This window comes from Diabrotica undecimpunctata, chromosome 7 (genome assembly GCF_040954645.1).
Source record: "Diabrotica undecimpunctata isolate CICGRU chromosome 7, icDiaUnde3, whole genome shotgun sequence".
Classification (NCBI taxonomy): domain Eukaryota; kingdom Metazoa; phylum Arthropoda; class Insecta; order Coleoptera; family Chrysomelidae; genus Diabrotica; species Diabrotica undecimpunctata.
In genome coordinates, this window is record NC_092809.1 from 120,050,322 (window position 1) to 120,075,986 (window position 25,665).

General features: G+C 32.0%; 2 protein-coding genes across 3 annotated transcripts in view; one reads left to right on the plus strand and one right to left on the minus strand.

Moving 5' to 3' along the window:
- Positions 1–1,051: 1,051 nt before the first annotated feature.
- On the minus strand, positions 1,052–8,584 carry Cyp40 (Cyclophilin 40). Of its 2 annotated transcripts, XM_072538080.1 has the most exons (7): positions 8,558–8,584; positions 7,300–7,441; positions 7,110–7,247; positions 5,325–5,431; positions 4,764–4,952; positions 4,170–4,535; positions 1,052–1,391 (listed from the first exon to the last, which is right to left on the minus strand). In XM_072538080.1, exons 2-7 carry the CDS (start codon positions 7,364–7,366, stop codon positions 1,173–1,175), a joined length of 1,086 nt encoding a protein of 361 aa, XP_072394181.1. In that variant the 5' UTR covers positions 7,367–7,441; positions 8,558–8,584; the 3' UTR covers positions 1,052–1,172. The 2 variants fall into 2 exon arrangements, with proteins under 2 accessions (XP_072394181.1, XP_072394180.1); XM_072538079.1 differs by lacking the exon at positions 8,558–8,584 and having other exon boundaries at positions 7,300–7,776.
- A 2,177-nt stretch (positions 8,585–10,761) lies between these two features.
- Positions 10,762–25,665, plus strand: part of Sbf (SET domain binding factor) — an 82,837-nt gene continuing 67,933 nt past the window's right edge. Inside the window, exons 1-4 of the mRNA XM_072538081.1 lie at positions 10,762–11,142; positions 14,361–14,446; positions 22,764–22,919; positions 22,983–23,111. Coding sequence (XP_072394182.1) covers positions 11,088–11,142; positions 14,361–14,446; positions 22,764–22,919; positions 22,983–23,111 — 426 coding nt within the window. The 5' untranslated portion in view covers positions 10,762–11,087. The remainder of the gene's footprint in view (positions 11,143–14,360; positions 14,447–22,763; positions 22,920–22,982; positions 23,112–25,665) is intronic.

A 25,665-nucleotide genomic window follows, 5' to 3' on the forward strand; every position in this document is an offset into this window, starting at 1 on the left:
TGAGTCCAATGAGAACAATTATTGCACAACACCCAATCTTCCCCAGCCCTGAAGTGGGAATAAAGATCGTTGCAATATATGCATGGAGAGTTTTTCAGATCATCATCTTCAGTGTTGTTAAACAAATTTTCTTCTTCACTGTCGTCTGTAACTAACCTTTTACTGACATCTCGTTTTCTCTTTGCTGGAGGAAATTTGGGCTTATTTTTCAATTTAATTTCCTCCATTTTAGAACTAATGTTTGACGAGTCTTTGGTTTACGTTTTCCCTGCCACTAATAAATTTACCTTTTGGAGCCGGAGAAAATTCCTCCATAGAAACAGAAAGAGTGGAAGATGATTGTCGGTGGATAGACAATTATGCTGTGAAATACGTTTTGTAAAATATTAGATACTGCCACTACAATAAGAGTCTATACTGTCTGAATCGCAGCGTGATTATCTACAAACTGAAAATAAGCTTAGGCATACAGACTAACTCAATTACTCTCTCGGTACCTCAGTGTGGGCGGAGATTACCAAAACAGTGAGTAAAAGAAACTATCTTTCGCATCCGTGGTAATAGTTTTAAGTATCTAGGAAATGCATTAAAGAGTAATGGGTTAATAGATGGAGATGCATACAGTAGAATTAGGATTGGATGGATGAAGTGGAAGAAAGCGAGTGGTGTATTTGTGACAGAAGAAGTTCAATGAAGCTGAAGGGAAAATTCTATGAAACAACCATGAGGCAAGCTATGATGTACGGAACTGAATGTACAACAGTTAAAAAGAAAGAGGAACAACGGATGCATGTGGCGGAAATACGAATGATTACATGGATGAGCGGAGTGACAAAAAGGATAAAATTAAGAATGAGTGTATTAGGGATAGCACCGATTGATGCCAAGATGAGAGAGCAAACCCAAACCAGAGACGCTTAGTAAAGACAAAACCACCCTCGTATATCATAATCTACTTTCGTTTCTAATCCTTCCTGCCTCCTGAGAGTGTATATTCAACCTAAACAAGCAGTTTGATCTAAGTATATAAACACCAGATTATTTTATTTAAAGTTTTATTAAACACTGTTTAAAAATATATTTATTACATCTATTACAAATAGATCACGCCAGCAGATATAGTTCGCTCATATTAGATAAATATAAAATATATAAATTTTACTTCCAAAACACTAATTAAACAACTTGGAAAAAAATACTTTTTCTTTTTTTAGATAAGTAAGTTTATCTTTTTTAACATTATTTAATAGTTGAATGATGTTTTTGTCATTTGGATGCAGACCTAAGGCAGTCTTTAAATCCCTTAAAGCTCTATCATATTCTTTTAATCCCATCATCGCTTGTGCTCGTCGGTAATAGACTTTTCCATTGTCCGGGTCTTCTTTAATCAACTAAAAACGTATAAAAACCTTTAAAGTAAATACACTAGTCATGACACTGTACCAGTAGTTGACATTTTCCCCTTTAAGCATAAACAATAAGCTTTTCAAATTACTTTTAACGTAACTAATATCATCATAGTTAACTAGGACCATGTATACATCTTCTCTGGTACTATAGAATCTTTTTTCCTCAAAACAGAAAATTCCCGCCAAATTTTTTTCAGAGAATTGTGTGAAGAAGTTTTCTAACAAAAGTAGTAAGAACGTAAGTTAATAAAATTATTTATTGATTAAATTGTGAATGATTGTTATTTTAGTTATATCACTATATTATATGAATATTAAAGTAAAATCTGCTCAATGTTATAAGTTTGTTTAAACCTCAAAACTAAATTTAGGCTTGGTGTCAAACACTAACACACAAACAAAAAAAATACTAATAGTTAACATAGGTGTCAACTACTACCATTTTATACTGAGGATGTAAAACATAATAATTTATTGATATTTTCTTTGTATATAGTGTATATACCTACATTTTCATTATCACGTACATGTATTCTCTGTATCTAGTAGTTGACAATATGTCAACTATTAAAACTTTGTGGATGTCAGCTACTAAAATATCAAATTTCATTCACGTGCCTCCTACAAAGGAACAAATGTTCTGACATGCAGAAGAAACTATTGAGGAAGCTAGTTTCAATAACAGCAAAGAAGTATGACATCTTGAAAGTAACTTTTCAAAAGGCAAAATTCCACATAAAAGAAAAATGAGTCCGAAGAAAATCAGCAAAATATTTTAATAAAGTATTGTATTTTCCTATACAACAATAACACCAACTTTTAGAACAAACAACAACTTAGGCAAATATATTAAAAACAACCAGAGCCAAAAGATAAAGCATTGTGGCGACTGCTCAAAAACTTACATCGGTCAAACTGGTAGAATTTTTAACAAATGTACAGCAGAATACAAAAGGGCTTTCAATAATAGAAAAACAGATTCTACATACGCACTTCACCGAGAGATTGAAAAACCAACAGTAATTTTTGACACCAACAAATCAAAAGCTTATATTGATCTTTCAGATCAACTAAAAGCATATTCTCATTGTCTCAAAAGAGGCACCAAATGGTATCGAAAGTTATTAGTAGAACTAATTTGTGGAACATGCTTGTTGAACTCTTATAAATTAAATTTTTTTTAATTGTTAAGTTGTGCACCGACCCTTTTTACACTTTGCAATCTAAAGTTTATGCTGGAAAGGAAGCTCAGCCTGGTATATCTGTATCCTTGAAAGTGGTTATGGAATTAATGGAGTCATATTTATATTTTGGTAGAACACTATATACGGAAAACTGGTATAATAGTGTCACTTTGGCAGAAAAATTGGATAGGCAATCCTTTTTAGTAGGGGCACTTCGAGCCAATAGAAAACGCAATCCAATTGATGTTACTAAAATAAAACTAAAAAGGTTATATTGTTGCAAGGCAAAATGATATGATGTAAAATTTTTAAAGTGGAAGGATCAGCGAGATGTGCTTGCTATAAATTCGAAGCATATGCCTTCTATAGTAAATGTGATACAAAGAACAGAAGACAAACTTAAACCGCAGTTTGAAGTAGAATATAATGCAGGAAAATCCTTCATAGATGTATTGGATCAAATGAATTCGTATAATTCATTTTCAAGGAGGTCATTGAAATGGTACCAAAATGTTGCCTTTGATATTTTACTAAATGGTGCTGTTGTAAATGCCTTGTCACTTTATTCTAAAGTGACAAATAAATCAATAAAAATAACACAATTGAGAGAGGAAATTATCAAAGATATGCTTATTAAATGCGATTGTGTAATGACTTCTAATAATTTACACAATTTAGTAAAATGTCTAAAAAGAAACTGCTGCAGCCAATGTTATAGGGATATTGTTACCAAGCAGCACAAAAGGAGACTCCACGTGTGTGGACAAAGTGTTTTGTTTGCGCGAAATATTTGTGTTCTTACTGCTTTTGAAGGTGCAAGCTGCCAAACTACAGTAATTTTTCTTTATTAGCATTTATGTTAAGTTTTAGTTACAACTATTTTTTTGTACCGTTTTTAAGAGTTACGCTACTTGTTAAATAAATTTAAGCTAAAAAAGCGTTTTTATTACACTTTGATAAACGACCTTGATAAAAAGGAATAATACCATCAATCTAGCTACGGGCTAAAATCATGGAATGGTTTTCTGAGGCCAAAACTTTAATTTCTCCATATAAAATGTACAAGCTGAGTGACTGCTTAGGTACATGACATGCAGTTTTGTAAGTTATACTGAGTACCATAAATGGCGCTCAATATTTGAACTTATCTTCTGGACTGAGTACCACATGTGGTACTCAAATGACTCTTTGGAAATGCAAGGAAAAAAAGTCTGGCAGTTAAGCTGTTAATTAAGTTCTCAGTACCTATTTGAGTTTCAGTATTAATCCTTGAATGTGTCAATTACTATTTTTTTTCATTTTGTTGTGTCAACAATTTTTCTAAATTTTATAAAAAATATTTTATAAGGCAATTTTCCGATAATTTGTTGAATATTCAGAAATGATCAAATTACCTGAATATACATTTTTTTTTTGTAAAGTTAAACATTATCAGTTTGGGGCTAAAAAATATTTTTTTATTATTATAATGTGAACTAAGTACTAGAACATTTACCTTAATATAGTCATAAATAAGTATAAACGATATAGTTAAAAACAAGTATATAATATTTTCAGACCAAATTTCAATACTAACCTCCGAACACAAAGATGCGGTTTCCTTGTATTTATTCCTTTTCAACTGGGCACTTGCTAAATTCATCGTCAACGTTAATCGTATACTTCTGTCCAGAGTCGGTTCTTTTTTCTTATTCACATACCAATCTACATACCTTATACACTTAACGTATTTTCGTTCTGCCATCGCAAAATCCTTTTTATTAAAATAGAAGTTACCAGCACTCTTAATGTCATTTACAGTTTGTTCCACTAGAGTAGCATCCGCATCTTGTTCTTCCCAGTCGTCAGGCCAAGGTGGATATTTATCTTCAGTGCCGTCATCTTCTGTAATATTCCAAGGTTCATCGGGTTTAAATTCTCCACAGTCAGCTATGATTAACTCCTAAAAAAGGTTTAAGTATTTTTCATTTTGTTTAGAAAAGGAACCTTAGAAAATATGAAAGAAAACAAATTTGTTTTCATTAATAAAGAACTTGCTCAGTTGTCCAAGAAATGACTAATAAAGTGGGAACTAACATAACAGATAAGAACTATAAACATAATTTCACTTCAATCAATATATATTACCAATTCAAAACTAATTTTGGATCCTAAATGAATAATCACTTACCCCTAATGGTTTGTCGTTTTCCCGAGGTAGATCTGACATTTCTACAAGTATATTTAAACCTTTTACTACTTTTCCAAATGCTACGTTTGAGTTATCCAAGTGGAAACAAGGCTGTGTTGTAATGTAAAACTGTGATTGATTTGTATTTGGTCCCATATTCACCATACCTACAATACCTTCTTGATCATGCTAAAAAAATGTGAAAATTGGGTAAGTTAGATTCATTAGGATTATAAAATAAATTTTCTAACCATTAAATTTTCATTTAGTTGGAGATGAAACTGTGAGAACAAGGTGCTTATCATGACAAAAGTATGAGGTACAATCAATAATTCAATAGTGGGATGATCAATCAATCAATCAATCAATGATTCAACAGATGTGGAAAAAAAACTATAATTTAACTTAGTACAGATGGAAAATTATGAGGGACATCTATGTCCAGCAATAGACAAGCAACAATTGAATGATGACAGTTAATAAACATTTATCCTGATTGACACCTAGTCTCGGCCACTAAATTTAACACAACAAGCATAAATCAAATAATAAAACTATTACCTTTACAGAAAAATTTTCATCTTCAAAATATTCACCATATATACTTTCTCCGCTGGTTCCATTGTTGTTTATAATATCACCAGTCTGAACCATACACATAGAAACCACTAAAAACAAAATCAAACTTTTACCTTTTCACTTTTCTTGGATGAGATTTTATTTTATTTGTTCTGGATATCTGTTTTGGTATAAAATAGGTACCACTGTATCACTTCTAAATTAGAACATTGTCCCAGATACCATTGCATTGCATACCATTGCAAATATCACATTCTAGTTTCAGAAGCAATCTTACTAGTATGCAAGACCTGCCTCAACATCTTACATCCAGATTTTGAAATATAATCTTTAAAATTATACCTACACCTCTTAATATCCATAAGGACATGGAATCCATGGGGGCAATCTAACTTTTATTCCATTACTATGTAACCTAGTCAAAATATATAGTGTTCTATTGGACAGGCTAAAACTATAACCAACCCACTATACAGTTGGCTGGTATCAACCCACAAAACTTATACAATACAAAAATAACTGGTTAGTTTAAATCACAATTTTTTACATTAGTGATATTTAAATATCTATTAGTTAAAAAAAATTGTTGAACAGCCAATATTTAAGAATAGATTTTAAAAAACAATATAAAGGGTAAAATTAAGGTTCTGAAGCCATTTTATATTAGATTTTATGCTTTAATTATTTCACTTATGGGAGTTAACCACAGCTGTAGTTATAAAAATATTTTATTTGATATTATATGAGCTTCCAGCAACTAAATTCTTTTTTGCAGTTAATATCCAAGAAATATTTTAATACAGTTAAATACCATTTTCTTGTGGCATATTAAAGCAATAACCATTTTAATGGGAATAAGTCACAATTAAAGTTTAAAATAAGTTTATTGACATTTGAATTTACACTTCGGAAATTGTTCTCAAAATACAAACATTAATAAATTGATTATTTATCATTATTATTATATATCCATCGTGGAGGAGAATGGCTACAGACCATAACAGATGGAGAGGTTTGATGAGGGAGTCCAGGGTTCGAATTAAGCTGTAAAGCCATGGATGGGTACATTCTCGTTTATATGTATTAAATTAATAGTACTATAATTAGTTTTTGGGTATCTTTCCTTATGCTACATAAACCTTTTATGAATCTTAAATTTATAGTTTTCAGTATCTAGTGAAGGTATTAAAGAGTAATGGATTAATAGAAGGAGATGCATACAGTAGAATTAGGATTGGATGGATGAAGTGGAAGAAGGCGAGTGGTGTATTTGTGACAGAAGAAGTCCAATGAAACTGAAGAAAAAATTCTATGAAACAACCATGAGACAAGCTATGATGTACGGAACTGAATGTACAACAGTTAAAAAGAAAGAAGAACAACGGATGCATGTGGCGGAAATACGAATGATTACATGGATGAGCGGAGTGACAAAAAAGGATAAAATTAAGAATGAGTGTATTAGGGGTAGCATCGATTGATGCCAAGATGAGAGAGCATACCCAAACCAGAAACATTAATAAATTGATTATGTATCATTATTATTATATATCGATCGTGGAGGAGAATGGCTACAGATCATAACAGATGGAGAGGTTTGATGAGGGAGTCCAGGGTTCGAATTAAGCTGTAAAGCCATGGATGGGTACATTCTCGTTTATATATATTAAATTAATAGTACTATAATTAGTTTTTGGGTATCTTTCCTTATGCTACATAAACCTTTTATGAATCTTAAATTTATCAGCTTCTTATACCATACTATACCTTTATGAAACTTTGTTCCTTTGTAATGAAGCGGCTTTCCCTTTTTACCAATTCCTTTTTCACCTGTACATAGAGTTCTAAAGTTTTCCACAGTCTTTGGTACTTGATCATTGTATAATTCTATCACGACTCTTCCAGCTGGAAAACTATTAATTAAAATTTATTACCTTTTTAATTGTTATTATAAAACCTTTAAGTCCATCAAATTGTATATCTAAATATACGAAAGTGTTTGCAACTTTCTTTTCCGGGTCCATGTTTTACTTTTTTATTCTGCAAAATAAAGGATAAACTGGAAACTGGAACCCACAGAGTATTTTTTATTTGTTTACCTATATCAAAGAATATAGACGCTTATAGAAGAATTTTTCACTGTTATTTTTGAGCATAGCAAAAGATGTGACATAGATAAAGAAAAGTGGGACGAGTGGAACGCACGTGTTGCACGTGGTACCACTAAGGAGCGGTTTGCTTCTAAAATATGAAAGAGTGGGGCAATAAATGCAACTTTAGATATTTTTATATGTAGATGCCGCGTGGTCGTAGAATAGGATTAAATTTTTGCGTTTTATAAAATTGTTTAAAGAAAATAATATTATTTTAACTTTTAATAAATTAATCTTTTTAGAAAAATTATTATAATTCAAATTTTTAATTGAAATATGTACAAATCTTAAGTATAAATCAGTTTAAGACTATGTTGTAATAATTTCACCAATATTCATTCATTGTGAAAATTATGTTTTAGATACTATTAGTTGTTATTTTAAAACAAGATTAAATAGTACCCATACAGCGTAAAAACTTTCACATATAGGTACTATTCATTAAAATGTACTGTTAAAGTTTATTTTGTTATTTCAAAAATAAATCAGGAATGCTTTTTGTTGTTATTGAAAAATTATGGATGAAATGGAAGTTTTGGCGAAATGGAAAATTTCATAATTTAGTAAAAAGTTTCATTGAATACTTTTTTTTTAAATTGAAATTTTTTAAAATTGTTTCGTTAATTTCTGGGCAGAAAAACAGTATAATAAAAAGTTATGTGACGGTTTTTCGTTGTGTTGGAACAAACCAATTTTTAATTCAAAGTTATACAATTAAAAAAATAAATACTTTGAATATTGTAAATATCATACATTTTTAAGTTTTAAAATTAAAAATTTAACAATTTAATATATTGAAAATAAAGATTTTATTGTGAAAAAACAAAAAAAAAGACAGTTTGCAAATCAATGGCATCGAAATTTGTTTAGGCGTAGATGCAAAGTTACCCGTTCGTACTCCTTTCCCACTTCCCCCTAACTACATATTTCATTATGAAATTTTCAAGATAGTTTTAAGCCGACGGCCACGGCACCACGCTGTGAGTTTATGCAGCCACCCTCTTAAACCGTAACCAAATCGCCCATTTGAACTGGTCTTCTATAAGCGTCTATCTTCTTTGCCTATATCCTGGCCCTGGGTCAAGTCTAAAATACCGTGGTTATAGTTGACATTGAAAAAGAAGAAACCATTCCAAATGCGATATAGACGACCAGTAATTCAGTAGTATTTATAGAATTTAATCTGCTAAAAACGAAAAAAGCAAATCGAATTAAAACCAAATTAAAATTACTTTTATATAGTTTATACTTTTATATCAAAATAAAGATAAAATATATTTTTATAGTGTTACATTAAAATAAAGATAAACATATGGCATCTGGCATAGTTATAACGTTTCCAAAGTCTTTTTTCACATTCCATTTAAGTAGCAAGTAAATTGCATATGTTATGATCGTCCCATTCACATGTTTCAGTTTTGCATACTGCATGATTTTAGGAATGGATTAAAAAGTACCTAATCCATATTTTTTTTATCAAAACAATCATGTACATTTATTGGACGCTAATTTTTTCATGATCAGGAATTATTTTTAATGGGCAATTATTTAAAATAAATTAACAAATGATAATTTCGAATTGAGTTATTTTTATATATTGTCTTTTATACAATATATATAATATAACATTAAACGATAACTACAACACTCACGCTTAAGCTTAAACGTATTAGAAAGCTCCAAAGAAACCCAAAACTAGAAGTTAGAAAACTGAAGGAAGATGGTGTAAACTGTAAAAGAGAAACTCCAACAGAAAATATCTGAAAACCTTGATACATTAGACACAAACACCTGAAGATGAGATAAACAAACAATGGTGGAAATTAGAAAACTGTCTCCACGTTTCATTCAAATAGAGGTTAAAAGAGCCGATAAGAAAGAAAGATAATTGGATGACCGACGAGATACTGGACATGATGGACCAACAAAGACAAGCCAGTGCAGATGCCACCCCATCATAAGTCTATATCTAATTTATCGCAAATTTAAAATGTTCTTAAAGATCATTCACATACGAGTTTACCACAAACTTAATATGTAGGTACATTGAAGAAACTCAATTTGGATTCCGTAGAGGTAGAGGCATAGATATCCGAGAAGCTCTCTTTCCATTCAATGTACTAATCCAGAAATGCTTGGATGTTAACCAAAACATGTAGGTCTGTTTCATAGATTATAACAAGACTTTCGGTAAAGTCCTCCATACACAGCGAATGGATACTCTTAAAACAAATACACTTCAGAAAAGTTCAAAATTAAAAGGGAGTACGACAGGGATGTGTATTGACGCCACTATTGTTCAACGCATACTATGAAGAAATTATGAAAAGAGAGAAATTAGAAAAAGGCAGAGGATAGGATAGTACGAATAGCACGAGATGTCACCAAATGGACGAAGAATAAGCATTGGCAGACCAAGAAAAAGATGGTGTGATAATTTAAACAATTTAGGAGGCTGATATTGAAGAAGAAACAGGCTTTAAAGCCTACATACAAGAAGGAAGAAGAAGAAGCTCTCGAGGGAGAAGCGGCTGGAATAAAGGTCAATGGAACACCAATTAACAATAACATTAGGTATGCGGTATGCGGACGATAGTGTCAGATTGGCGGACAAGCTCCATCACCACCAGAGGCCAATGAACAAGATAGTTGAGTATGGAGAACAATATAGACTATAATATCAATAAACATCAAGAAAACTAAATTTATGACGATATCGAAACCCCAAAATAATGATAAAAGCTTGATAATGGTAATACTTTAGATTAGAACAAGTAGAAAACTACAACTCTCTTGGCGCAATAATTATTATTCACAGAAACGATTACTTCAAAGACATCAAAGTTCGAATAGAAAAAGCACCAACAAACTTCAATAAAATGAGAAAGATACTTTGTACGAGAGAAGTTCCTCTTTTTTAGAGATTTTTGAGATGTGCTTTTCTATTTATAATACCGAGTAATTAAATTTTATCTATTCAATATTTCCTACACAAATAATATATCAGCATCAGCAATTTCCCGAATATCTATCTTATTTCATAATGGACATGGACATTGTCATTTGAGATTTAAACAAATAGGAATAATTCGTGTTGCCTACATTTGGCTGCTCATAACCGTTAGCTTGTATAAAACTTCGAAATAAACAACTCATTTTATACAAAAAAATTAATGTTCAACTCAATTCGTGAATTATACTAAGGTCACGTTAAAATTTTACAAACCCTAAGGGCAAAATGAAGAAATGACCTCACCTCAACCAAGAACCAAGAAGGAACAAAGTCCTCCAGCGTCAAGCTGTCAGTTCTGATAGATATTTGCACAAATCAAAGTCAAAAATTGTTTGGAATAAAATAATTGGGCGTGGTTAAATAAACTAATTATTTCAAGTAAACAAAATTACAGCAAAATTTAAGAAACAAAGTAATTAATAATGAGATTTTATCATAATCAAAATTAACTTAAATATAACAGTGAGGTTATGTTCCAAGTCCAAAAAATCAGTATTAAGTATTAACATGAAGGAAGACATTGAATAAATAGGAAGATGGTTCCAAATATTAAAAGTGAATTTAGAACATTTTGGTAATATGTCACGACTGGCCGATTATTTCGTTGTAGTGGGATACGACCACGAAAAAGAAAGTAAGAATTGCTAAAACCTATTATTTACAACCCAATTTTGTCTTAGTTTACTCCAAAATTGTTAAATAGAAAAAGGGCTCTAAGTCGTCAACAAGAAATAGTAGAAGTTAGAAATTCAATAATTTTATTTGATATTTCTTGACATTTCATATTGGCACAAAAGATTTTTATAAATTTCAAGCAAAATTTATTAGTTTTTTGCACTTTCTATTTCTTTTTGTTCCATGTATTATACATATTTTAAAATATACATTTCAACATAAATTAGAATACAACTCGTAATTATGCTCTTTTCTTGTATAATTTTTATATATACCAGTAATTCTGCTGGCTTTATAACAAAAAAAAAAATAAATAAATCCTTTAAGTATGGTTCAACAAAAATTAAGTTATAACAAGAACATGTCTTTAATATTTTCTATGTTTCTAAACTCACTTTGGACAAACTTAAGAAACCACACTGTTTCAGGCATACAATAAATCAAAGTGATTGATCTAAATATAGCATGCAATAGGAAATTAAAATCTATGTAGACATGACTTGTCCATTTTTCCTTTATTTAGAAACTGTCAGATAAGAAGGATTTTGTCTATGATCATTTAATGATATGCACTTTGATTTGGATAGACATATTCATTGTATTAATGAGTTTTTTATTGATGGCGAACAGGAAATATATGGTAGCTTTTTTCTATAGACAATTTTAAAATGAGGAAAGTTCAAATTTATTTGATAAAATTAAAAAACCCAATTTATATGTCAAATATACAACTTCAATTTTGATTGGGATTAAAACTGGGAATATAATTAAGGAATACCATGAAAATGATATTTTCATACTGGTTTTATTATCCAGACCTTGTTTTTTTGTTGTATTAGTTGTTTCTAACATTTATCACACTACTGCTGGGTATTGCCTAAAAAATGTTAATACAAGAAAGATCTACAAATAAATCTGATCTATTGGCTTACTTTCAAAATGCTAGGGGCCTAGGTACCAAGCTAGATGAATTATTTGTTAATGCATTTATTCTCTTGATGATATAATATTGCTTAACCAAACCTGGTTGACTGCTGATTACTCTGAGCTTTATTTGTATGCCTACATTGTATATAGAACACACAAATCAAGTGAAATGAGTATAATATATTCTAGAGGATTGCTTCTAGTTGTATATAGGTGCATAAAAAGCAAGCTCCCCCTGTTACTAACTCAAATTGAACAGTTTTTTTTATTTTTGTTTGCTTCAGGGGAAAATCAGTTCATTGTAAGGACTGGGTAGTTTTTACTCCCAGCTTCCCTGTCATACAACTTTCAGTGACTACTTGGATAAACTTTATCACCTAACCCACTATAAGCCTTGTATCTTGGATGACTTCAATTTGCCTCATACAACTTGGTCATTGATTTATATTAAATGCTATGGCACAATTTTCAGCAAGTAACAATACAGTAGAGGCTTTGGTGGTGTTAATAAGCTTGTGTGCTCACTTCATAACTTATATAAAGTTAGCAGTTAAATTGTCCTTTAATCTCCTTTGCCTCAGTTTGTAAAAGGTATTGGCTTTTATAGGGACAGATTGACTATAATGTGGTGTATGAATTTATTTTGAGTTTTGTTTGAGTTAACCTATTTGTAGACAAATCAGTTAATTATATGATAATGTATTGTTTAAAATAATTTATCTATCCATAGATAAATTTGTAACATTAAAACAAGGCCTACAACTTCCTAACAAATTTGGTTTTCTTGTCCAATCACAATATACTCAACAGGTGGTTCCATTCTGCAATTTAACACATGAAACAAACAATAATAAATCAGCAACAGTAGATGGAGTTAAAATGAAATAAGTAATGGAAATAAAGTACCCAGCGATTATACTGTCAAGTCACATGGCTGTTGAATTCTTTGATGGTCTTTGGATAGTCCACATCAATGTACCACTTTTTTTTCTATCATAACCAACTTTTTGTTTGTTTGTTGTTGATAAAGTGTTTTTTTGAACGGCTGTGGAAGCTAGACATACATTTTTGCATCTTTTAAACACACCGTATTCAGTTCAATACCATATGCCATCCCCATGTATTCCACAGTAAATCCAATTTCTTTTTTTGCTAGTTGCTTATCTTTATTAGCTGGTAATTTATAGTTACTAATTCAATTGGCTCAAATAGGTCCCAATAAATAAATACTTACCCCTTGCACAAAGATACATTATCAGTGACAACAAAGTATAAAAATTATGGAAGTAGATAATGTAGTTTTTGAAGTCGGGGATAGTCTGAGACAAACTAATAGCTGTATTTTATGCTGCACCAAGACCAGAGTTTTCTGGTAGGATGACATTATCACTACCTTCATTGTAAATTGCTAATCTGTGGATGCCAATGTGGAAACCTCTTACAAACAACAGAGATGAATGGCGAGAATTAGGAGAGGCCTATATTATGCAATCCGAATAGAAAGGGCTTAAAGAAAAGAGATCTGTATAAATCACGTAGGATAAATAATTTTATTTCCCATTTATGGGATTTATCAGCTCTGTATTAGCGTAAATGAAGTTGCATTTTTGTTCAACCTGTTACTGTTAGAATTCAGAATTATCATCAGTTTTAGATGAATAAACATTTTCTACAGAATCTAATATTTATCCTATTTCTTCATTGTTATTTAAGAAAGATTATAAATTAATCTTTGCCACAAAGTAATTTCATTGTCTTTTTTATTTTATTTTGAAATAAACTGTTATGACCCCTCTGTACACCATTATCAATTGTAATGCTAACAATTATCGTTACTGATTTATTTTTCTAAAACTAGTGACATATACGAAAAATAGATATTATTAAATACTTATACTTACTATAAATTTTTCAGCAACATATCTAAATTAGAAACTACTTTTTCTGGCATATAAAAATGCTCATCATATTGCAATACTTAATTTAAACATCATATTCTCACCAATTGCAGCAAATAACTTCTCGTCACTCCTAAATGGAATGACAGAGTATTCAAACGCATATCAATTTATACCTGTAAATTCATTTGAAAAAAGACAAAACCATTTAAGCTATAGATATTGACAATTGTGGAGAACTAGAAAAAAGTGAACACTGTCTACAGATGGTTATAACAGTTAGAGGGTTGAGATGTTGAAAATGCTTTTTTGAATATTGAACATTTACCAATTATAATTGTTTTTTTTTTAGGAAGTGGCATTAGTAATGGTTTAATTTTACAAAGATTTCCTGAAAAGGATTGGTCAGACACTCCCTTTATTGAAGGAATAGAATGGGTAATATATATTTTGTTTTAAACTATTTTTATAAATTCATTGACAATTTCAGAGGTCTAACTAAGATAATTATAAGTGTCAGCTTTTAAGTACTGTTTAGATGTAAACTTCTAATATACTTTCCCAAGCATATTTTTAGCTACAAAAGGACTTCTTTAATTTGGACTTGTGTCAGAAAATAACTTGTTGATTATTCTATTAAGATGTTCTTTCATAAATATTAATCTCTTCTATCCATGGTAAATTATTCTCTATAGTTTTTTACTAAAGAAAAAATGGACATCAGTGAAGAGTTAGCAAGAATGAAAACTTGACATTCAAAAACGGTGAACATATTCAAGATGAGTATTAAAGACACTGATATTGTCATCACTTTTCATCAATATTATTCTTGAATATGTCATAAGAGAAGATGAAATTAATAAATTAAGACCCATGTAACAATGAAAACAACAGTGACTAGCAAATGCTGATAATCTTATAGTCGTAGGTAGTAAAAAAAATGGGAATTAAAGGCAGTAATGAAAATACTAGAAGGAGAAGCAAAAATAAAATGAATATAAACAAAGTAAAGACTAAAAATAGGAAATCGACAGACAAGAAAATGTCTGTCCAAATAAACACAACAACAGACAACAGCAGAATGAAAAATATGTTGAAGGTAGTAGAATTGGATATCTAGGGGCTACATTCACCATCAGCCTGATATGCAAGAAGAAATCAAAAAGAACATTACAATGACCATAGTTGCATCTGTGCTCCAAGTAAACTATTAAGAAGTAAAAATGTATCCAGAAGGTTGAAAGTTACATATTTGTAAAAAAATAATAAGGTCTATAGTATTATCGCATTGGCAACAAGTTAAACATAACAAACCATGGTTCAAGTGCGGGGAGGAGAGGTTCTTAGAAAAATGTTTCAAAAAAAAGTATGGAATGTGATATTGGTAAAAAGAACATAGAGTTGTAGAATATATTTGGACACCTGATTATTTTAGGACTCATATACATATAAAGACTGAGTTGGTGGGTGCATATCCAAAGGATGCCAAAGAAGTATCTAAAATAATATTACCTGGGGGAATTGGTAGAAACAAATAAAACTGGATGGAAAAAGATGTTGAAATATAATAGAACTTAAAGAAATTACAAATGTATGTAAATCTTGAACCAACTAGGCATGAAGAACTAATTTATATATAGTTTTTTTTTCAGAGTGCTACCATACTGATTTATTATATTATACCATGCCCATTTCTTAATTGTTCTTCCACCATATTGACTGATGTACCATCTCCCAAAATGAATAAATCTTTCTATTTTCTGGAACAAAATTCTTACATAATTATGGAGAATATTTTTTTAGCTACGTTATAAAGTATTTTAGAAAACTAAATTGAATACTGTATCAATAAGCGGTCTCCTTGACTCGTGCGTTGATTTCTTGGAAAATCTTGAGATTTCTGACTATTTAAATTTACATAAACTATATTTGTATTTCTTCTAACGTCATTTTTGCCAATGTTATAAATTTTATAGGGATCCCAATATTTTATCATTATAAATATCTTCTTTTTTCAATATAGAGATTATTATTGCTTCTGATCACTTTGTCGACATCTCTTTTGACTTCAAGATCTTTACAAAAGCTCATAATTACATATTTCATTTTCATTTGGTATCATTTCCAATTGGCTGTGAGAATTTAATTGAGATCGAGTGATTATTAAGAACGATATAACGGCATGGTAGAACCTTAAGGATAGGATTTCGGTAGTTTATGAGTTTCTCTAAGAAGTATAAAAAAATAGTAAATGGTAGAGATGTAATATCCTTCATAAAAATAGGTAGGCTTAGATGGGCTGGACATGAGATTACCCACCCAGACGAACTCTATTATCGGTCCCAGTGGGAAATAGGAGTAGATGCAGACCACGACTGAGATGGAGGGACGGTGTGGACGAGGACGCAAGGAAAATCGGCGCGGCAAATTGGCAACGGTTGGCGATGAACAGAAACGACTGGCGAAATAGACTGGGGAAGGTCAAGGCTCAACTAGAGCTGTAGCACCACTGATGATGATGATGAGTTTCTCTAAGTCGCAATGTCAAGATATTGTTTATTTCATCGTTTTTTCAAAATTTACAAATTTTTTATATTTTCGAAAAATTTTTCTTAAAATTGGACTAATTTGATATTATAAAATTAATTATAACAATAATATGGACGGTGCAACCTAGTAATTTATCTATAAAAGAAGTGTGCAAAATTTGAGAAGAGTCAGTGAAGTAGTTTTTGAGATACAGTGAAGACTGACTTGAAAATAGTTTTCATTTTATCCAGTCTAGTAATTCGATTGTTATCTGTCGCGAGTGCATTTTTATTTATTGGTTATTCCAATTTCTATGTGAGTGCTCACTCACCTTATCTACACTTATCTACAATAGATGCGAGGGATACCTGGATGACACACAGTTTGGTTTCTGTAACGGGTTTGGAACGAGAGAGGCACTGTTTGGAATGAACGTACTTGCTCAAGGATGTCGAGATATATCTGTAGACATATACTGTTGTTTTATTGACTTTCAAAAGGCATTTGAACGTGTTAAGCACTCTATATTGATCGAAGCTCTAAAAGACATTGGCTTGGACGGCAGAGATGTTCGAATAATTACAAATTTATATTGGAATCAAACAACATCAGTTTTAGTAAATGGTGTGGATTCACAGAATCTTAATATTAAAAGAGGAGTACGGCAGGGATGCCTCTTGTCTTCCCTGCTTTTCAATGTTTACTCCAAAAGAATTTTCAGAAAATCACTGTCTGAAAAACAAGAAGGAATACTTGTGAACGGTGAAGTCATCAATAATTTGCGATATACGGACGATACAGTACTCCTAGCTTCTAGTCAAAAAGATCTGCAAACACTACTCTGATAGTGTCGTTGGGAGTTGTAGGGGGGCAGGTCTGGATCTGAACATACGGAAAACCAAAATACTCGTAATAAGTAAATAACAGCGTATAAAACCATTTATATATGTATATGTAAATAATACCAAACTTGAGCAAGTTGATAAAATCGTTTGCCGTGGACAACAATTAAATTGTAACGCAGAAAGACGGCGAAATTAGATCTAGGATAGAGCAGGTTAAAGCGACTTTTAGAAGGATGTCCAAGGTGTTATGTAACAGAGACCTAAAATTGGCATTGAGGATCCGCCTACTCCGCTGCTACGTGTTCTCGGTCTTACTTTATGGTGTCGAGTCCTGAACTGTGAATAAAATCGATCTATAATCGCCTTGAGGCTTTCGAAATGTGGTGCTATAGAATAATTGAGGAGGTTTCAAGCAATACCGAATAAATCCACTTTTTACGAAAATTTTGTTAGTGGCCAATATCGGTTCATTTCGTTAAATTACACCATATATAAAAATATATAAGAGCAAAAACGAATAAATCCTACTGAATTTTAATGGTGATATTCATGTTTGCATGCAAAACCGAATAAATTCATTTTTTGTTCAAAACCAAATAAATCCACAAATGCGCATTTCCTACTTTATCTTCTTATGCAAATGTTTCATTCGAACAATAGATAGTACTAGGGAGGTATTAGAGATATTTTGTCGTTGATTGATTCGCCTCTGCATGTTTACACATTGACTGGAGCGACCGCGTGTTTTTTGTTCAGTAAGAGGTTGTCAGTAGTCTGTGAACTGGGTGTGGCTAAGTGTATATTATTTCTGGTTTAAACTGTTTTTATCGGGTTTAATATACATAGTTCAATACAAGTTTCGGTAACAGAGGTACTGTTAAATAAAGAATATGGAAGAAGATTTTTTGGGTCAGTAGCTGTGGAAGAAGCCAATCAAGGAAGCAGAATAAGGGAAAAAGCCCCGAAAAAGCTAAGAGGAAAAGTTGAAAGGTAAGATTATAAGGTACTTATAGATTAGTAGGTATAGCTCATTTTGGGATAGAGGCAGGTTTTTCAAAAGATCCTTTTATAAATCGTAGACTAGTAGATATTGTTTCTCTCTTTCCAGTAAAGTTAATAGTTGTTAAGTAATTGGATTTTTTGGTTTTTTAAGGGGGTAGGCGCAAAATCTTGATCCAATGTTATTTAAATTTATTCTTTTTTTTTTCGAATTCTGAGAAAACTAATAAATATTTTTGAAAAATTTAAACGTAGAATGAAAGTTTGCAGAATGTTTGTATTTGTATCAAAAAAGCATACGTTGCTTATTTTGCGTTATTTCTAATTCCTTTGAAAGTTTGTTAATCCTAAAAGTAACGGGTAAAATAATTTATTATTTATGTGTAATATCAAATCGGATCGAATCGAATATAATCGAATTTATAAGAAATATTCACTTCTGTCGGCACTCCGCAAGTGCCACGCTATCTTTTTTTCTTTTTTAACCTTATGTATTTTATTTTAGGTACCAAGATCCAGATCCAGACTTAAAGAAATTTAAGCGTCCTTGCTCACATGACAATAAAACATACCAATGCCAAAATGTTAAAACATCAGATATTAAGAATATAAGAAGTCAGCTGTATAGTGTACCAGAAAAAAGCATTCAAGATGTGAAACTTTGCCATATGATAAGCGTTTCCGGTACCGTAAGAAAGAGATATGTTAAAGATAATCCCCGACAAAGAACAAGGGCAGCAAACTTCTTTTTAAAAATTAAGAAAACAAGATCAACAGGGGTAGTTAAAGTCTGCAGGGTTTTTTTCATGGCAGCAACCGGTGTTAAAAACTACAGATTGTTTACATTATGTAAGATTGTTGACTCAGGAGACTGTCCCAAAGAGCGAAGAGGAGGGGACCATATTTCAACAAAAAGTTTGGACAAGAGGAAGACAGTACGCGAATTTGTTGGTAAATTGCGTGGCGTCGAAAGTCATTAAAATAGAAAAAAATCTCGAAGAATCTATTTACCTGCCCATCTTAGTATTAGAAAGTTATAACGTATGTATAATGAACAGGCTGAAAGTCAGTACCAAGTTGGCTACCATATGTTTAGAAAGGTTTTTCTAACAAAATTTAACATTGGATTTTCGTTTCCAGCTTCTGATACCTGTTCCCAATGCACTCGTCTAAAGCATTTAATTAAATCGGAAAAAGACGAAAAAGAGAAAACCAATTATATGACTGAATATCAAGTTCATAAAAAAAGAGCAAAAGCATTTTACGAGCTTTCTAAACAAGAGCCAGAAAATTCCCTGACATTTTGCTTTGACCTGCAGCAGGTTCAACCCTTACCACGCACGCCAATTTCGGATGCATTTTATTCACACCAAATAAGCCTCTATTCTTTTTGCTGTGTTGGTATGAACTCCAAAAATCCAACGTTTTATATTTGGACCGAAGATCAGGCTAGGAGGGGCGCTACAGAAGTGTCATCTGCTTTGTTCGATTACCTAAAATCTTTGGAACTGGATAATATAACTCAGATTAGATTGTTCTGTGATGGATGTGGGGGCCAGAACAAAAATTCTCATTTGATTCATATGTTAATGTTTTGGTTGTTAAAGTATTCTCCTGATAATATCACAAAAGTTTGTATTACCTATCCAGTAAGAGGTCACAGTTTTATGCCAGCAGATAGAGTTTTTGGGCGACTTGAAAAAATATTTAGAAAGAATCCAACTATTATATCTAAAGAAGAATATATCGGTCATTATGCACAAGTCGGAAGTGCAAAAGTCTTAGGACAAGACTGGAAAATTTTTGATATCAAGGAATTACAAAATTACCTTAACAAGATTGTTGGAATATCAGACTTGAAAAGAATCTGTCTGGAAAAGACACAGATTCAAAAAACTAAAGAAATTAAAATTTTAATATCATGCTTTCAGCATTATCGATTTGAAGCCCAATCCGAACTTAGGCGCTCAATTTACAAAAAGGGAAAGTCTTTAAAAAATTTTTTGCTATCCGAAGTCAACCTGCGAAGTGCCATTCCACCAAAGAAGATAAAAAGTGTTCAACAACTTATGGAAAAACAATTTGGAAAGGAGTGGAAAAGTGACGAAAGTTTTTTGTGGTACACGAATCTTTTATGTGAAAATAATCAAGTGGTTGAAGATACTGAGGAAGAAGAAGAGCTAAGAAATGAGTGTGACTGTCTAGAAGAAGAGTTTGCACTTCATATTTAAATGCACTGTTGGATGTGCTATTAGTGTATCAAATGTTATATGTTTTTTTTGTATTACTAATAAAAATAATACTTTTGTTAATTCTTGCTAATAAAGTTGTGAGCAAAATGAAATAAATCCAGTTATTTCAAGCAAAACCAAATAAATCCACTTTTGTTTAAATTTTCTTTGGCACTAAATATCACTTTTTTAAATTTATATTGTAGCAAAAGTTTTATTATGACTTCTCTAACAGTATTTACGAACAAGATAAACAAAAAAATATTTACTTTTTGCGTCTCAGAAAAATCCTATTTTTCCAAAAATCGGTTTTAGTGGATTTATTCGGTTTTGCTTTAAAGCTCCTCAATTTTAAAAGTTTCATGGGTGGAGAAAATTCGAAACTCCACAATACTAGAACGTCTCAGCAAGACTACTGAGATCATAAAAAGCATCAAGCAGAGAAAGCTGGAATATTTCGGACATGTAATGAGAGGTCCCAAATATAGGTTGCTACAAAATATCATACAAGGAAAAATAGCAGGCAAACTCAGTCCAGAACGAAGAAGAACCTCATGGTTGAAGAACTTGCGAGATTGGTATGGTGTTGATACAAGCATGCTATTTAGGGTGGCAGTGAATAAAATTAAGATAGCTATGATGGTAACCAACGTTCGGAAAGGACACGGTACATGAAGAAGACGAAGCTCACTCACCTTATTCAACTCACTCACTCACCAAACTCGCTCACTTCACTCACTCACCAAGCTCGCTCACTTTACTCACTCCACTTACTTACTTCACTCATTAATCTCAATCTCACAACTCACTTACTTACGTCACTATCTTCTAAATGTTTATAACTGCATCAATTTTGCTTCGATCACTATGAAATTTTAGCTGGATACTCATGAAGAATTATACTATCGAATAAAAAAAAAATAAAAGAACCCAAAAAAATACCCTACCCTCCATTAATAAATAAATAAAGAGCAGTTTTAGTGATAGTTTAATGTAATTTACTAGCGGACCAACTCGACATCGAGTTTTGATGTAAGTTTTGCTGATATTTAAGAGGGGCGGAGTCTAACGATCCATCGTTTCCGTCGCCTGGTGTAAATGTTCCAAAAATCCTAAAAATAAACTGTATCGACGCCAATTTTTTTAAATTGAAAATCGATACATTAGTTTTTTAGGATTTTCAGGAAGATTTACATTAGGAAACGGAAACAATATGATTGTGAGACTCCGCCCCTCTTAAATAAAAAACGGAAGTAAAACCGGAAGTAACTTTTTTTTTGCATATTTTAGATTGTAAAATGCCACGTTTAAGAAAAAGAAGTCGATTTGAGAACTCTAACTAACTAACTAAATTTATATTTAAATATTATTTTAATTTAAAAAATACAGAAAACAGTATGATGCTTAGCGCTAGTCTACACTACCGCCTACTGTTCCACTTTTTTGAGAATACGCCACAATTTTACTTTATAATAAGTTTATTTTTTATTTATTTATTTAAAATAAACCTAATTTGGCTAATTAATAACTAAAATTGTGGCTTATTCTCAACAAAATTAATAATGTATTTCTAACTAATAAATTAAAAACAAAGTAATGCTTACCTTATTATTTAATTCTTCAAGTATTAAACTCAAAACGTAGTCTAAATCTCTAAATATCAATCACAACACCTCACACACGCTGCACTTGTTGGAAACAGAATACTTTCTAACTAAACATAAAAATAAAAAAATACCAACTCATCAGATAGTGTAAATCAGACCCCATAAATTAAAATCTGAGACAGGAGGATCCCGAATTTTGAGTGGTCATTATCGCTATTCCTTAAGTGGAAACACTTGTTGGTGCATTCCAGCATTCGAGAATTGACGCGTTGTTGCATTGTGTATAATACTGAATTCCTATACTTTACTATAGGAAAAATTCATTTTATGGCCGCCATTTTTAAACCGGTTCGAATTTTTTAAATTTTAAACCTTAGGGGGAATCTACTCAACAATCTGTTTAATTATTCGAAAAAAATATTCTCCTATCTATCACCGTTTAGGAGGAGTATTGCGCACAAGAAAAGAGCTTAGCCTTTTAGTATATAAGATAAAAAAATAATCGAATATGTTATATAATGTCTAATCTAATTTTTCTCATTAGTTTTGCCAGCCTCAGGGATGGGTATTATCATCGGAAAAACAAGAACCGAAGTTCTTCGTATCTGTACTTACAGATATAGACGCAAACAGGCATTACTGCGCTTGTTTGTGTTTTAATGAGACTGTTTCCATAACTCCGAGCAAGCCAGTCGATGAGGTATGTCTACTATTTGGTAAGAATAAATTTGGTTAACTGTCATATTTTTGTTTCTACTTTTAGGAGGAAGATGCAGTAGAAGGAGAATCTCCATTAGTTAGAGCAATTCCGGCAATATCCCATCATAGTATAATGTATGCACCAAAGTGTTTGGTGCTTGTGTCAAGATTAGATTATATAGAAACATTCAGGGTAAGTTTTTAAAATTTGTTAAGTTAATTAGGGTTTATCAATTTTTTTTTTATTTTTATATTTTGACAATTTTTATTCCCAACATGCTCGATAATTTGCATACCGTCAACTTCCCGAATTATATCTCTGTATATGTTCGTATTCTGACGGAAAAATCATGTTGGACAAACAGAGTAAAATAATAATGTGAAAAGACAAGAAGAATTACAACAGAAGTTTATTCTGCAATAACACAGCTAAATGATGGCAAAGCAACAGGCCCCGATAATATACAAGCCGAACCATTCAAACTAATGGACAACGAATCAATTGCAATAATAATAAAATGTTCCACAACATATACAACTCTGGAAAAATAACAACAGAATGTCTGAAGAAGTCTGAGTTCATTGCACTTCGAAAAAAACCAGGAGCCAAAAAAATACAAAGAATATGTTATGATAAGCCTCCAGGTCCAGGAAGAAAATCCTGGTTAAAGAACCTCAGAACCAGGTTTAACACAACATCTGTGCAGCTTTTCCGCGCTGCTGCAGATAAGATAAAGATTGCCATGATGATCGCCAACATTCGTCACGGATATGCACATCAAGAAGAAGAATATGATCGTATCTCTCGTCATACCAATATTAAATCCCTCCATATATAAACGTTTCCCCATATATTCTCTTTTGCATCTATCTACTCATCCTTGCAAAATATTGATACTTAACGATAGTTACATATTTGGTAATTTTGTAAACATGCCCTAATTAAAGTAATTTAAATAATCAACTAAACGTTGATTATTTAAACGTTGTACAAATATTATATTCTACAAACTTTAAAAACTACTACTCCTACATCATAACCGGTTGTTATATAGGAAATAATTTTAGGGAATTACGGTAGACAATGAATCCTGCTTACCGTTCGAGAATATTCATTATGTAACTGACGGTCTTCATCGTGGACTTCCTTCCGACCGGTGCTAAACTCCATGCACCATAATCGAATGCTTTAAACGGCATACATCTTTGTCAACAGATTCTGAATATCCTTGGAGTCCCTTTCGCGTAGAAAAAAGGAATTACGAAACAAATCTCGCACTTGGTGGCGGGATCAACAATAAAAACATCTACATCTGTCGGCTGCTGAGCCGCGAGCCACGATACACTTACACACGGTATGCCAATGCGCATATAGACAACATCTCTGTCGCTTTGCGTGACGTCACGTGCGAGGTAAAACCATCGAGTTAGAGTATATGGAGAAGCTACAACATATTAACGTGTGTATTAAAACGGCGTCAGTAGGTGTGGCTAACGATCATACCAATATGGCGGTGGGATCAGGGCCTGACTCAATAATATATATTCAAAAAACAACAAACGTAAACAATCATACACGATCTGTCAAAACGATCATAACAATATGGCCGAAGTGAGGTCGTTTTTAGTCACGTGATGCCTTCTCCAAAGATTCTTACTCGATGGGTAAACCTCTACTGGTTCTAATGGTGTCATTGTAGTTGAAAGCAGAACTTTCAGTTATTTAAAATTATAATAGCTAATTTTTGGGTAGGATATACATAAAACGAATTTTACAAATATTAGTAGCTTTTTTACGGAATTGTTCAATATCGATAAGTTAATAAATTATATATTCAAATGACAAATGCTGATATTAATATAAAAATTATCGTTTTTTCACTAATGTATATTCTTACATAATATTCATACATTTTTTGTATTATACTGGGACTGCCTTTAGTCATCATCATCATCATTGGCTTTTACAACTCTTCGTGAGTTTTTGCCGCGTTTACTATTGCCTTCCATTGATTCCGATCCTGTGCTATTATTTCCCATGGCCTTACTTCCATCTTCTCCAGGTCTTCCCTGACTGCGTCTTTCCACCTTTTTCTAGGCCTTCCTGTCGATCTTCTACCATCTGGTCTTTCCCAAAACACATTGCTAATCAGTCTGTCGTCATCACTCCGTACCACGTGGCCTGCCCATCTTAATCTATTGGCTTTTATGTATCTTACGATGTTTCCTTTCCCGAAGAGAGTCTCTATTTCATTGTTGTATCTGCTCCTCCATTCATTTGTCACGCTGTCCCTGCAAGGACCATATATAATTCGCAGGATTTTGCGTTCCCATACTAATAGCTTATTGATTTCTTTCTTTCTCAATGTCCATGTTTCACTTCCATATGTCACTGCTGGTCGTATTATGGTTTTGTACATTTGGATTTTGGCACGCCTTGAGAGAAGCTTTGACCTCATTAGATGTTGAATGGCAAAGAATGATTTATTCCCCGCCAGTATTCGTATTTCAACCTCCCGTTCTCCTGTGTTTTCACTGGTAATTGTTGCTCCTAGGTATTTTAATTCTTTGACCACCTCAAAATTATGATCGTTTATGGTAATGTTTTGTCTTATTCGCTGTCGTTCCTTTTTTGATACGACCATGTATTTAGTTTTTTCTTCGTTTATTTTCAGGCCTACGCTTAGTGTTGCTTCTTCAAAGTTCGATACTATATCCTTAACTTCCAGTGTTGTCTGTGCTACTGC

What these genes read in the sequence shown, in the direction of transcription:
- Cyp40 (XM_072538080.1), bottom strand. Translation starts at nt 7,366, where the DNA reads ATGGACCCGGAAAAGAAAGTTGCAAACACTTTCGTATATTTAGATATA. An exon ending in AGGAACAAAGTTTCATAAAG is followed by an intron (nt 5,432 to 7,109) that starts GTATAGTATGGT and finishes TTTTGTTTTTAG; the next exon opens with TGGTTTCTATGTGTATGGTT. An exon ending in AAAACGACAAACCATTAGGG is followed by an intron (nt 4,536 to 4,763) that starts GTAAGTGATTAT and finishes AACCTTTTTTAG; the next exon opens with GAGTTAATCATAGCTGACTG.